General features: G+C 30.1%; 3 protein-coding genes across 4 annotated transcripts in view; 2 read left to right on the top strand and 1 right to left on the bottom strand.

Moving 5' to 3' along the window:
- Window positions 1-194: 194 nt before the first annotated feature.
- On the top strand, window positions 195-2,646 carry LOC122631772 (28S ribosomal protein S30, mitochondrial). The gene is made up of 4 exons (XM_043817852.1): window positions 195-894; window positions 1,067-1,668; window positions 1,740-2,130; window positions 2,259-2,646. The coding sequence occupies exons 1-4, from the start codon at window positions 440-442 to the stop codon at window positions 2,464-2,466; spliced, it is 1,656 nt and encodes a 551-aa protein (XP_043673787.1). The 5' UTR covers window positions 195-439; the 3' UTR covers window positions 2,467-2,646.
- On the bottom strand, window positions 2,603-4,878 carry LOC122631775 (lysosomal acid glucosylceramidase-like). The gene is made up of 7 exons (XM_043817856.1): window positions 4,800-4,878; window positions 4,380-4,734; window positions 3,937-4,199; window positions 3,416-3,847; window positions 3,221-3,300; window positions 2,859-3,133; window positions 2,603-2,787 (listed from the first exon to the last, which is right to left on the bottom strand). Exons 1-7 carry the CDS (start codon window positions 4,843-4,845, stop codon window positions 2,688-2,690), a joined length of 1,551 nt encoding a protein of 516 aa, XP_043673791.1. The 5' UTR covers window positions 4,846-4,878; the 3' UTR covers window positions 2,603-2,687.
- Window positions 4,879-6,901: 2,023 nt separating this feature from the next.
- LOC122631440 overlaps window positions 6,902-15,474 on the top strand; it is a 109,252-nt gene continuing 100,679 nt past the window's right edge. For both annotated transcript variants that reach the window (XR_006327707.1, XM_043817126.1), the window contains exons 1-3: window positions 6,902-7,834; window positions 8,227-8,354; window positions 13,915-14,098. The gene's annotated coding sequence lies outside the window, so the exon portion shown is untranslated. The remainder of the gene's footprint in view (window positions 7,835-8,226; window positions 8,355-13,914; window positions 14,099-15,474) is intronic.

Consider the following 15,474-nt stretch of genomic DNA (forward strand, 5'->3'; position numbering starts at 1 on the left):
TTCATTTACAATAATAATATGTAAGAATGAAATTATTTAATAAATATTTATTATAACAGATTTAATAGATCCAATAATAAATATTTTCTATTTCTATTTATTAGATGTATAACTGTAATACACTTGCGTAGTTTTGGATAATCTTAAGATGAATCGTTTCTAGATATTTAATATGTTACAAAATCACGTTTTCTATGGTGTGTTTATATTTTAACCAATTTCAATCTAAATTTTACGAGAAACGTATCCAATATAGTTTCTCTTTAAAATAAAAGATAGTTTATTGTAAACTTAAAATAATATTATACGCTTGAAAAATAGTAATTAAATACTTATTTAAATTAAGTAGTTAAAATGAAAAGAAAAAATTTGGTTATAATTTTATAGATGTAAATTTGATAACCTTTATTTTTCTGATAAATTAATTTATACACGGAAAATGTTTCTTCGTTTACATTTACGATTGTTAAATAATACCGTGTCAATTACAAGACACAGCTCAAAGAAATATGCAACAATTGTATCTGAAGAAAGTCAAATCACAAATGCTCCAGTTTATCCACCTATATTAGATTTGTCTTTCAAAGCTAAACAAAAGAGAAAAAAAGAAGTTTGGCACGATGAAATTAAAAGAATTAAAACTGTCGAAGAAAAGATTTTTAAAATCAATATGCCACGTTATTACGGCTGGAAATCATTAATTTTGGATGAACATGTAATACCTTACAATTCTTTGGAACATGCACAATACATCACAAGAACTTATATTATTAAAGAACGTGGACTTCCAACTTTTTACAATAATGTAATATCGGATGAAGAGCTTGAATCTATCGTAAATGATAATAAAAGTTTAATTGAAGATATTATTGCATTTGAATACTCAAGTAGAAAGTAAATATTAGTTGGTTTTCAATAATAATTTCAATGTTCTTATAAGATAATCTACTTTATTCTATAAATCTTATATATTGTATATGTCTTGTAATATTCATTATATATGACTAGATTTTAAGTTATTGTTAAATAAGTTTGTAGTTTCATGAAAATTGATATTGCATTTCAGAAGGAAACACGAATTAAATGAAATTCAACTAGAAAGTAAAGCAGCGATGGAAAATATTGTAGCAAGTGCGATTGTATATCAAATTAATAGAACATTACAATCAAATCTTGTTACTATTAGGCCACATTTACTGGAAGTTCAAACCGATTTTGAACCTCGTGTTGAAGCATTTTGGTTTGTTGGTGGGATAGATCCACCGGGATTAAAAATAAAGGCAAGGAAAAGGATACATTGGATGAAAGAATATGCCTATGATCCAGTAGATATTCCTATACAGTATTATGGCAAATCTATTCTCCAGTCACGACATAATCTTCCTTTAAAGGAAATCATGTCTTTGAGCGAATGCGAAGATTCTTCTTTGACTATTCCACAGTTTAAGTTTGATCCTAGAGTATTAGGATATGAATTGAATCGAAAGCATGCTACAAATATACCAGGATTTTGGCCTGGTGATCCATGTGAATTTGGTCTTTTATCTTATCACAATTGTGGATACATAGCTGAAAGACCAGAAACATATAAAGATGAAAATGATGCACTTCTTAAACAAGCTATTTTAGCTTCATACAGTTGGTTATTATCACAAGCCTGTTATCAAGGTATATTTTTCGAAATATTTTAATTTTAATAGTTAAGTGATCTCTAGATTTTTACTTAATTAATTTTATAGGTTTCTCAACGTTTCACGATGTTACTTATCCATTTGTTAATCAAGCTGTTATAACTAATGGGCAGTATTGGTCATTTTATGTTTATCAACTTAATACTACTGTACTGCATTCAGAAAATGTCGATGAAAATCCGAGACGTAATATATGTTGGGCTACAGAATCTGTAAAACTATTTGATAAAGTTGAGGGTGAAAAGGTTCATGGCTTGAACACCGATGTTCTTAAATCTTTAATTAAATTTTATGCAAATATTCCTGAAGAAAAAATGATCGAAATGAAACCAAATTTGGGGAATGATGTACAAAAAATAGCTGACATTCAATCTGACAGACGAAGAAACTGGTTGGAAAGATATTATAAACATCTCGTAACAAATAGGCCACGTCATAGGTAAAATTAACTTATTAATTGAATTAAATAACTAATTTTAATATTAATGTGTATGTGTGTGTAAAATTTAGGTACAAAAAATAATATTAGAATTAAGTTCAATCACCTCTTTTTTATTTCTTTTATAGAAAAGCACCAGAGATATATCATTGGCAAAAAATTTATCTTATTGATAATAAGACGTGTCCTATGATGAAAAAGAGACATCCATTCCAATTTGGAATTTCTGTTATGAGCCGTAAACTCAATGATCATACCCTAAAGTATGTACCAAAATGTTTAAGAGTGAATCCAAAGAAGAAATTAGGTAACTGGGAACAAACTTTTTACCCATAGATTTTAAATGTTTTCTCTTTTTTGCAAACAATTTACCTCAATGCAAATAATACTTTATTTCAATATTTTTCATAGATTGTAATATAATGTTTAATATAACAATTTTATCTTATACAATATAAATACGAATTTGAAGATATTACAGTATAAATGTAAATGAATTAAACCATTCTTTCTGCACATCATATGTTTCATAATTTCAATATCAGATCATTAAATATTTATTTATATAATATAGTGTGAATGGAATATGAACTTACTTTCATCTTGATATTACCGTTTTTAGAATCTATAATTGTAATATTCTTACTTTTGGAGCTCCTAAAAGAAAGGAAGTAAATAATAAATTTATGATTGTAAAAGAATTTTCATAGCAAATAAGGCATACATACATATTGTACAGCACAACTACGATCATTTTTGAGGGAGTTTCGAAAGCAATACTTTTGATGTCATTTGTCTCCATGCTTTCAATTCTTACAGAATTTCGTTCTACGAATCTACTGAAATGTTTGATCGCGTAGTACATCGGTTGTTTAAAAAATTCATCAGTTTCAGGATTGATTATGATAGGTGAATCAACAAAATTGTTGATATAATTTGGACCACCCATTTTACTTAAAGCAAGATTCCAATCTATCCATCCTGTTACCGAGTGTCGTAAATTCTACACAAGATATTTTATGATGAAAATTAATATTACAATTAATCAAATTTTATGTATTAGATTCTTGGGAAAAAGTTCAAAGAATACCTGGATTATGTTGAGAATATAATCTTCTCCTCTTTCCCAAGATCCAAGTTTTACTTTCGGGTAATCGTTAGGTTTAGAACCTAATGGAATTAAAAAAAGTTCGAGAAATAGAGAGAGAGAAAGAGTATATTCTTGATTTTAAATTTACTCTAATCAATTGTCATATTATTTAAAAACTTATTATAAAAAACTTACCAACACATGCTTCGGTCAAAAGAAGAAATTTATCTGGATATTTGTCATGAGTTATGTCTAACAATGAAGGGGAAACAAAGTCGTCCGTGTACCAGTGTACAGCTATGCCATGGATGTAGTCATATGCTTTTTTATTGGAGAGAATAAAATCCAAAAACTCTATTAAATAGAATCTCTGATCGTCTAAAACTAGGATGATCGTTTCATTGTATTCCGAACGCGCCAAAGTCGGTCCAAGATTATTAGCTATCCAATCCCCTAGATTAAATGGAATCCACCCCATACAAGATATATTCGCTCCAGGGAACCACGCATCGTTAGGTTCATTTCCCGTTGAAATAGCCCATATATCAATGCCATGACTTTTATATTTTTGTAAAAATTTTATATAATAATTGGCATATGTTTGATAATATCTTTTTAGGAGAATACCTGTAATCGTACGATTGCGTTATTGAAACAGATCTTTAAGATCGAAGAAAAGAATAACAAACGTTGTTTTAATAAGTTAAATGATTTACTTGGTCCATAATATTTATTATTAGATTTCATCCATATTGGTGGACTCCAAACGGCTGCAGTGAGTTTCAATTCAGGAGATAATTCTTTCGCTCTTTTGATAAAAGGAATTTTATGATCTATATCCTCTTCGGTTAATTCAAAATGCTCGAGGTTTTCATCATTCTCTACTTCATCATACGTATAAGCTTTTATAGAAAAATCACTACCACCTATTGGTACACGACCTAAATTATATTGGCTACCACTTTGAGAGAAGTATGATCTAGATCGGATACACATTAAAATTATTAACATTATTAAAAATAATAATAATTTTTTCAACTGTTTCGATTAAATCATCGGCTTTTAAATTATCAGAGTTCTACAAGCTTTCTAGAATTATTTTCTTTAGCATTTTTTATATTTGTTTTTAATCGAAAATAGAACTTTTTTTATTACTCACTGCAGGAGCATCTCTTGAGTTGGTTCACTCAATGTTTTAATATTAATTCCCACTGAATCGGTAAATGCTCCACCGAAACCCCATATTTTCTGATATTTCTTATCTCTATAAACGGTTATAGTATCCTGAAGTGAAAATACTACATCCTGATTGGGAATCGAATTGTAGTCAAATCCATCTACGAATTTTCCTTCGGAGAAACTCATTCTAAGACCATCCCTACTGGAACTATATACATGGAAGTATTTTTCTTTCGGTTCCTCGATATTTGGTACCGAATCGCAGTAAGTCGAATTGCAAACGCATACGATACTATCGTAATTAAATTTTCGTGGTATACAATCATTTGCTTTTCCTAAAATCAGATATATTTAGACAATAGAAAAAAATGTAATAATAATAATTTCACGATTGGCTTACCTTTATAAATGAAAAACACGATAAAAAAAATTGTTTTATATATCATAATTAATTTTTTTGATTAGACAATTTTTTTTTATTTGATCTGCGAAATAAAAAAAGAATATTGTTATCACTTGCTGTTAACAAAAAATTATTTCACTCAACGAATTAACGGTTCAGTCTCTAAAATGTAAGTTCTTTATATGTAGAATATAGTACTACCTTCCAAATTTCTAAACTTGTACTGAACGTGACTTATGCTTTGCGACTATTAATATAACAATTCAGCCTAATTATTTTTTTAACTTTTACGTAATGCTTTACGTAATATCACATAATTACCTTTAACGATTAAATTCCTTAAGTATCTGAGTCTTATCAATTTGTAGACAATATGTTAATAACAAAAGGTCATTAGAAATTACGTGTTAAGACAGACGGACTAATTGTAAGAAAGAATATTTTTTGAAATTTGTATATATATGTATATATATATTTTTTGAAATACGTTTATATCTTGAGGCCTAATTAAATTTCAAAGAAACTTCACCATGACTGAATAAATATTAAAAAAAATCAAAGTGTATATATATATATATGTTTATTATTATAAAATTATATATATATATTATATGTTTATATTATAAAAAATTATAATATAAAGTAATATATAAAATGTTATTATTTATTTACGGTAATATCTTCAACTTGATAAAAATATATATTTGAATGAAGAACTGAAAATTTTTCAATGAATATTTATCTAAATGTATTCAAAAATATTCGAAGAAGTTAAATTTTTTATCGACTATCGTATATTATTGATAATAAGGAAAAAAAGCAAGAAAAAGAAAAAGAAAAAGAAAAAAAAAAAAAAAGAAAAAGAAAAGGAAAAATAAATTATCATTATAAAAAGTTACACTATGTTAAAATCTAGAGAAATAAATAAATTCAACAAATTTTAAGTTTCATGCATCAGAGGCGGGTAAATAAATATATAAACATTGTTAAAGGTAATTATACTGATTCATTAGAAATTAATATTAATTATTAATCATTCTTGCATCCAATGGAGGGGAATAATTGATGAGTCTACCAATGTAATTTTGTATTAATTCATTAGAAATTAATATTAATTATTCATTCTTGCATATGACACTTTAAAATGGAGTCGATCGATCATATTCGTCACTCTGTTTTACCTTTCTCTCTCTCTCTCTGTCTCTATCTCTATCTCTTTCTCTCTCTTTCGTGCAATCCTAGTTGAAATGGAATGTTATATAGAGAAGTCAACGAATTTGAAGCCGGTAAACGAGACCCAGAGGCACGGTAAAAGTAGATATATTGCCATGAGCGTAGTACTGCTATTCCCACTAGAACATTACGTATAATGTGACGTGTAGGTGTACGATTATGCGCATGCGCGTCACTACCGTCTTCACTTTGAACGAGACACAACTAAATATATAGGTCTATAATAATATACTACTCGAATATATATAACACTGTTCGTACTAATCATATATGTACTAACACTATAATCTTATCTTAATATCTAGAAAAAAGTGTGATTAGATATAATTTTATTTATATGGCTCAAAAAAAAAAAAAATATCGATAAGCACCTACGTATAATAGAGACAGCGTTTATTTTGAAAATTTGGAATATCTAGTGGATTAACAAGATATTTTTCTTTCTTATCAAATAAACTTCGTTTAACTACATAATTTGAGAAGTATAAAAGGAGATAAAAGGTTCGTAGCATTTAGTTTAACAGCCGACAACAGGTGATATAAGGGTATAATTCTTAGGGACTCACAAATTGTAATATAATTTATAAAATTTTATAATAATAAATGATCTTGTATCACACGTTGTTGAATTCTCAACAGATATCATTGGACTATCATATATAGTTCCATTAAAAAGAAATGAATTTGGCTTTGAAATTTCCCTCGCCGTTCGACCTGAAAAAAAAATTGGCATCATATAATATGCCCTTTCGTACCAAACGAATTTGTAAAAAATTTTTTTTGCTAGGTTCAGTTTCTCACGAGGTATTTCAATTTTTCGAAACAAACGGGACATGTTGTATATATCGCGCGTGTGTGTGTGTAGAATTATACTTCAGTAAATTTAGAATGGTTTTTTTACATTATTATTAAAAAATACATGTAATGGTTTCATTTGAAAATAGTTGAATCTTTTTTATCGAAAAGAAAATATTTAGTGAAGTTTCTATTGTTGCAATTTATCGCCGATTAGAGAATGTTAAGTTTCTGTTTACATTATTTTTTGTCAAATTTTCATAATTGCTATTATATATTTATCTATGTATATTGTCAAATATTTATAGAATGTTCGTTTTAAAATTGGCGGGGCATTAAATTCGGCGCCATCTAGCGAAATTAACATACATTAAAGATGCAGTTGCATTTTATAATCTAATCGTGGTTGATTTACGATTAGAATAAAAGATAAAAATTAAAAGAAAATCTTAATTCTGTGTTTTATAAATGAAACAATTAGACCATATTAATCAAGTACTTTATTCGATATATTTTTCTTCTTCTTTTTCAAAATTGTTAAAATTCGAACTAATTGTCCTCGCTTAACCTAACATATACTTTCTTCAGAAGATATTATTCAATTATATAATGATATAATATAATAATTTGCAATATGAAATCGTCGATTTTTTTCGAGTTATAGAAAAAGAAATTCCTTTAATCGATTTTACAAAAACGAAGAAAGATTTGGATTCAAATGGGAATAAATTTTCCGGATGGCGAACGTTTTCGTTGACACGTTGAGTTGCATTTTCATAACGATCAAAGTCTGTGTGCATCGGGAATATTCATACCGAGGAAAGACATATTCCTCTGCAGCTATTCTCCGAGATGCAATTTTCTCTTTCCTTTTCTTTCTCTCTCTCTCTCTCTCTCTCTCTCTCTCGCTCTCTTTCTCTCTCTCCGTCTTTCTCTCGCTAGGAGGGCCAAAATCGTCAAGAAGATATCGTTGCAGACAAAATGAAGAAGGATAAAAGATAAAGGTAAAGATTTGAAAGTGACATATTCAATTTCCAGAAAGCGATATGTCTCTTGATGGCGGACAACTTTTGTGCATCCGTGTATAGGTACACATAGGAGTGTGTACATCGGTGGAAAAACTTCTGTCATATAGACATGTGTCTTTTATCATTTCGTAAAAAAACGATATAATAATATTAATAATAATAATAATAATAATATTTGATAAAAATTCGACTTTTTAATATCAGATGATAACGCAATGTTTATTTGATTTTCGATATTGATTTCGAACAATTTTAAATTTCGTACGTAATATATGTTAAACGTATTTTTAACGACATCTGTCGGAATATGTTGTCATTTTTTATTTCGATACAAACGATGTTCGTTATTCTTTTTTTTTTTTTTGTAGCAGCAGCAATAGTAGCAGCAATAGTGCCGTTAAATCGTTAAAATTCTTAGGATTCGTCGCTATGTTCGAACGTGAAATAAAACGAATCGCTTTGTATTTCATGACATGGGCGGACAGTAGAAAAGTTGGTAAGTTTTTGTGATTGTAACGAAATTTTGAAAAATGCGATAAAAAATAACCTGTATTGCATGGCCGAGTGAACGGGTATATTCTCGCGCACTGATTCGTATATAACCTCATTGCATACAACTTTTACTCGAAAATTCTGTTCGAATTCGTGTAATTCATTTTTCATGCTTTCCCAAGCAGAGATGTAAATTTTATGCTATTATTGAAATCGGTAGATCGAATCCCCTAACCGCAGGTGCCTCACGTACGTTGTTCCTAGCTTATCGTTTCTTGCACGTGTGACCTTCCTATTATATGTGTACATACATAAAAAGAAGATAAAGGAAAGTAAAAAATAAAAATAAAAAAAGAAAAAAAAGAAAGAAAAGAAAAGGAACGAGTTATAAAGTATATCTTTTCTTTTTCTTTTTCCTTTTTTTTCTAACCAATCGAACGATACTATCGGACACATTTTGCTCGTGAAAATATTTCATTGATCTTTATGCTATCATTTTCACTAATAACATGGAAATTAACTTAATTTTTCGATAATTTTACACTTCATTTAGTGTATTATTACTGGTATGATACATAACATTTTTCTTATAACTACTGTCCTTCTCGAACGTTCTCGTTAATTATTCGCTCATATATTTTTTTGACCTTCTTTTCTTTTTATAGAAAAAAAAAAAAAGAAAAAAGGGAAAAATTAAACAATGATTATATTTAACTAAAAATTAAAATAATATGACCGAACTAAATTACTATTACTAATTGACTAAAAAATAAAAATAATGACTACGTTTTTATCAGTAAATAATATTTTTTTACATGACTCGTCCGTATTTATTTTACAGGAAAAATTTAATTATATATTTATGATAATCGTAGTTATCCATATATTTTTTTCATGTCTCTTTTATGTTTCATTATTTATTTATTTATTTATTTTCGTTATTACTATTCCGCTCTAAGAAAACAATATCCCTTTCCAGAAACCATATTTTTCGATAAAATATAAAAATTCATATAGCGTTGAAATAAACATCGATTTCTAAATATTCTTTTATTTCTTTCTCTCTCATTTTTTGTCTCTTTTCATTCTCTTTTTCTTTCCCTATCGCATGGACGAATATTAGCGTAAAATATCAAATTTATTTCCGCCATGTACTAATTCCTTCTTATCATAAGTGCGTCAATGGTTGATTTAAATATACATGAGTAATGTTCGGATATATATAATAGATATACGAACGTTCAAATATGTCGTCATTTTTTTCCAGTACAATTTCTGTTATTTTATTTTACTATTATTATTTATTTATTTAAGAAATTAAAATCTCTCTCTCTCTCTCTCTCTCTCTCTCTCTCTTTCTCTCTCGATATGTCATAGTAAAAATGAAATGGTTGAGACATGGAAAATGTTTATGGTTCCGTCCATTACACGATTTCAAATTTGTAAACGACAAACGTTTTAGTTGGGAGGGTGGAGCACTCCATAAAACCTGACCCCCACTGATATAAACTATAAACAGCGAAATGTGGCGAATTGCGGAGATTGTACGCGGGTATAGTCAGAGAAGAAGGGTTGAAGGGGGTGGTAGAAGAGGAGTAGGAGGAGGAGGGGTATGTGGCGAAGTTGGCATGGTAGTTAGGAAAATGGGGCAGTTTTGTGGGAAAATAAAATAGGTAATGGAGCTAGCAAGGTAGCTATGTAAAGCAGCTGCCGGTGACGGCTGCACGAATCACAGTACTTTTGTTATAATATTCTCTCGATTTCGACCAAAACTTATGTCTGGTTAATAGTTTACTTTCTTTTTTTTTCTGTCCACATTTTTCTCCTACCTAATTTCTCTATTCGTTCTCCAGTGATTACGTTAGACTCGAATTAGGTGAATTTTATTAAGGAGAGCTAGTATTTATCGAATTCAGTATTTTTTCATATTTTAAATAAATATTTTAGATATAATATCTTCAATAAATATTGTCAATATTTATAATGATAAATTATCGATACGTGATATACACAATTTTTGTGCGATCTTGACGTTCAGTTATTTATGCTGATCGAAATATTCATGTATACCGAGCATTGATTTCACAAAGCACTTTCTGTTAATAAATAAAAGTATTAATCAAATAAATAGAAGTGCTTGTTATATAGAGTTTGAATAATCTGAGAAAATTCTAAACGAAAATTAATATAATATAATAATTTTTAAATATTACGAATAATCGTAAGTAGTTTTTTTTTTTTCTTTAATATCGTAAAGCATTGGTAACAACGAGGTATCGAGGAATGTTTTTTTCTAAAAAGTTTAGTAGTATTATATAAACAATGGGAAACGAGATATAAATTTAATTGAATCGTAGGACTGTTCTTCTGGCATGATTCTCATTCTCTCAGAAGTATGAGAGTTATTTATTTATGCAAATTATTTCAGGAAAGTTTTTAATGAGAATCCGTAACCTCGAATTGTAACCAAGAATTCGAAAGTTTGTCTCGATTAAAATGATAATTAAATAACATTTCGAAGTTATTATTGCACGATACGTTATGAGAAATGTATATTTTCATTAATAGCTGTTCTGTATCTCTTCCTCCTTTATTTCATATTATATTAATATTCGTGAATTTAAAAGAATCATATGTTCTTAAATATAATGAAATATTAATATTAACGAACCGAACGAATTAATGATTGAAACATAATATTTATTAATACTAAAACACAATTTTCCTTTCTCTTCCTTTTCTCCCCCCATAGAATGTGCATAATTTCCAATTTATTTATCGTATAATTTTTAAGTCAAAAGTAATCGATCGATAATTATTTTTCTAAAAAGTAATATCGCTTAAAACCATTTTTATCTATTAGATATAACGAAGGAAGAAAGGAGACAATGTGTGTGTTTAAAACGAAGTTGGAAAGGATCCTGGTTTTAGTCAGTTTTAGAAGTCGCAAAACATAACACGCGTTTAGGAGGAGGGAGGTGGCGGATAAGGGGAAAGAGCGGAAGAGTGGGAGGGGGGAGGGGTAGGTGGTGCAGGTTTAAAGGAGTATATGTACAAAAGAACGAAAGGAACGAAGGAACGCGTGCGACAACAGGGCTGAAACGCAAGCCACGTTTCGTGGAAGGTACTCGACCGTTGGTGGCGTTCGTAAGAATAAGTGGCACTTTACTCTCCAGGCGAGGTGAAATTAAATTCAACCAAGATAAATGGTGCCGCTAAGCCAGAGCATCTACTACTAGTTTCTCTGTCTTTCTCTCTCTCTCTCTCTCTCTCTCTCTCTCTCTCTCTTTCTCTCTTTCTCTCATATTCTTACTCGCGTGCGGTAGCCTTCCTCATCGGGCACCCACGGGGTGCGAACATGTGAAATGTAAATTAGTTTAAATTAAGGCACAGGAACGGTCACGGCTACTATTAAATATATAAATACGTAGGTTATACGTATATCAGCGTTTTTCCACAGCATGCAAGTGAGAAAGAGAGAGTGAGAGAGAGAGAGAGAGAGAGAGAGAGTGAGGGAGAGGGAGAACGAAAGAGAAGGGTGGTTTTAATTAAATGAAAAAGCGTTCCGTCCTCGCTAGCGAGCAAACTGAACCGTTCGGCTAATCGTCGTTGGTATTTCTACTTCCCCTCTATCACCAACCACCCATCCACCCCCTATTTTACTCTTCGATCTTTGCCAACTAGCTTGCTCGGCTAACGTGCGATAATCGGTCGATTTATTAAACGAATAAATCGTTCGTTCTGCCACCAAATACAAATTTCATGGATTTTTGTTTTTTATTTTATTATTATTATTATTATTATTATTATTATTGTTTTCTTTCATTGTAATAGAAATTATTATCGTGTGTTATAATCTATTATTGTTTATGAAAGTGGTCATTTCACGTAATATCTATATAGATGTACACCTATATACATATGTATTAAACTTTTTATCATTTTCTTTTTTTTTCTTTTCTTTTTGTTTTTGTACACATACCTTAGGGAGAAAATTTATCAACTCCTAAATTGAAAGCGATGCTTTGAGACGTATGAGTAATGGATCTTTGACTTCTCCTTTTTATTTCAGTTTGTGGGTAAAAAATTTCCAAGTCGTATCCTTAAATAATGTGTGTTTACTCGCGTGTAAGTACTTCGGACTAACTCTTATTTTGATGGTAATATGCTTCTAGCTAATGCATCTCGTTTAATTATCCTTCCTTGAAGTATATCGTTTGTTTTTAATTTATTGTTAAAAAACATTTGATGTATCCTGAGACGTTCGATATTGTCATTCATCATCAAGAAAATATTTTAATTTACTATGTCTCAAGTGTTTTTTTTTTTTTTAATTGATCCTTTGCATTCGATTTAATTTTTTCTTCGAATTATTTTTCTTCGAATTATGTCTGATTGTATCTGGTCTCTATTTTCACCTTCTATTATTTAAAAATGTATCATTTAAGTCAACAAGCTTTTCCATTTCTATATTTCATTTAGCTTTCTACAATTTGTTGTACTTTGAAATTGTTAAATAAGTTAAAGACGCAATAACTTTTCACCAAGCATACATATGTATATATCTTGACATATATAATTGCCGACAAGAAAAAAAAGAATGATAACAAAAGTAATAAAAAATACGAGATTCTTATATTACGAAAAGATATTTCTTTTTTCTGTGAATATCTAATGAAATGTCAATCAAGTGAAGAGAGAAAGTGTCGCTCGTTTCCAACGATTAATTTTGTTTAAATAGAAAATTTATTTTAATGATTTTACGTTCCACATTGTATTTCAGATTTCTTTTTCTATCCTTCGACGATTTTAAGTTATTAGTTTTGAAATTTCAACGCTCACTTCTCCATCGATAAAAGAGGACGTAACATGCATATATACATTATACATATATACGTTATACATACATACATACATACATACACACACACACAACACATACATACATACGTATGTACGTACGTACGCACATATATATGTATATATAGCATCGTCCACGATATTACACGATATACGGCTCGTTTGCTCGTTCAATTCGCACATGTTTCACCTTTACATACGTCGATTCTCGATGGTCATCATTCACGCGATATTAAAAAGTAATGTATGGATAGCGGTCGTGCTCCATGCACGTCGAACAATTTGATTTGTCGCGTAGCAACGCTTTCGTTCGTGTCGAAACTCATGCGTAGGTACGTCCGTACGTATCTATGCATGTATGTATAATATGTATGTATATATGTGTATATGTACGTATATATATATATACTACTACATTTATGCATGCAAATACGTACGAGAATACAGGAGTTTTACGAAAATTCGACGCCTTTTAATTGCTTTTATTTCATTTGTCTCCGCGAATTCATTTGCCGAGGATAATATTAATGGTCGGACCATAGAAGATTCAAATGGAAGATCCAAACGAATATTTGTATTTGATTTATTTCTTTTCTTTTCTCTATTTTTTTTTTATTCCTTTCCCTTAAAAAAATAATGATAATGATAACAACAACAACAACAACAACAACAATAATAATAATAGACAAAATTCTTTATTTTAGGATGAAGTAGACGAAATAGACGATACTTTGACGAAGGACACGAAGGGTGTAATGAAAAAAAAAAAGAAAAAAAAAAAAAGGAAAAGAGGACAACGCATAACTTTCCTTCTATTCACTGAACCTCGTTACCCTTGTGAACTCCATTCTCATCTAATTATCGAATTTAATTTTGTCCTCGTTATAGGTAAGTAACTTGATTGAAATTGTTGCTGCATCCGTCGATTGGTATGCGTGTAAAGAGTGTTTTAATGAGAAAGAAAGAGAAAGAGAGGAGAGAGAGAGAGAGAGAGATAAAGATAGAGAGATGAGAAAAAAAGAGAGAAATAAATAAGTAGATGAGGGGAAATAGAGGGAGTGATAGAGAGACAGAGACAGAGATAGAGATATAGCGAGAGATAGTGCATAATAGTGAAACGGATTTGCATAGAGGCGCAAATGAGAATGCATGGGGGTTCGTGTCTAGTGGATACTTTTTCATGCTACCTTTTTAAAGCTTTAGTCAGACACAGAATTTAAAAGTGGATAATTCATTTAATTTACCATTTCCCTTGTATTTCTTTTCGTTCTCGATCTCTCTCTCTCTCTCACTTTCTCTCTTTCTCTTTCTTTATCTGTCTCTCTATTTATCTCTCTCCATTTCAATCTCTTTTTTTCTCTTTGGTAATCTCCGATACATTTGTGAATGACCATAGACGTATATAAAAATGAATATAGACCCGTATGAAATACAGTAATTGCAACGATTTTTTTCATCTCTCTGTAAAATTCCACGGTGAAAATTGATGGTCTGCTCTTTAACGAGCCATTTTTTTCTTCTTTTTTTTTTCCTTTTCTTTTCTTTTTTTTTCACCTCTAAAGATAGATATCCATGTGATTTCCAACTGCTGGTATTTTCAAAATGGTTCGAATTATGTCTCTCTCTCTCACTCTCTCTCTCTCTCTCTCTCTCTCTCTCTCTCTCTCTCTCTCTCTCTCTCTCGTTCGAACTGATGTACCGATTCTACTCGATGAAATTGAACCTTCGCGAATCGTCTTGTCAATTACTATTGGTAATGACGTGCAACGAGAATCAGGCGTATCGAAAAGAAAGGACGAGGGTTCTTTTCAAATGCATACCTTTCTTTCTCTCTTCTTTATTCCTCCATCTTTCTTTTTTTTTCAACTCGTATTACACATACTTTTTCTATTCTTTTTTGTCTTGTCTCTTCTTCCTCTTCCTCTTCCTCTTCCTCCTCCTCCTCCTTCATTTTATTCCAGAGCTTCACATGGCTCCGTAATATTTCCCACTCACGTTTGGGATATGCATGAACTTTAAAAAGTGGTGCCATCGTGCTTACGGAATATTAAAGCCATTCATATTTACCGGCCAGTAGATACCTATCCATAGGCGCATGCCACTTTTGTATCTTTTTTAAATTATTTTATCCGTGCTCTTCGTTCTCCCTCGGCACGTTAGCAATACGCTTCAACATTGAAAACTCCATGGAGGTTTTTTTCTTTCCTTTTTGTCTTTATCATTCCTACGTATTTACATTACACGCGTGTATATAGTACGTAGTA

The sequence above is a fragment of the Vespula pensylvanica genome, chromosome 9 (assembly GCF_014466175.1).
Source record: "Vespula pensylvanica isolate Volc-1 chromosome 9, ASM1446617v1, whole genome shotgun sequence".
NCBI classification, from domain to species: Eukaryota; Metazoa; Arthropoda; class Insecta; order Hymenoptera; family Vespidae; genus Vespula; species Vespula pensylvanica.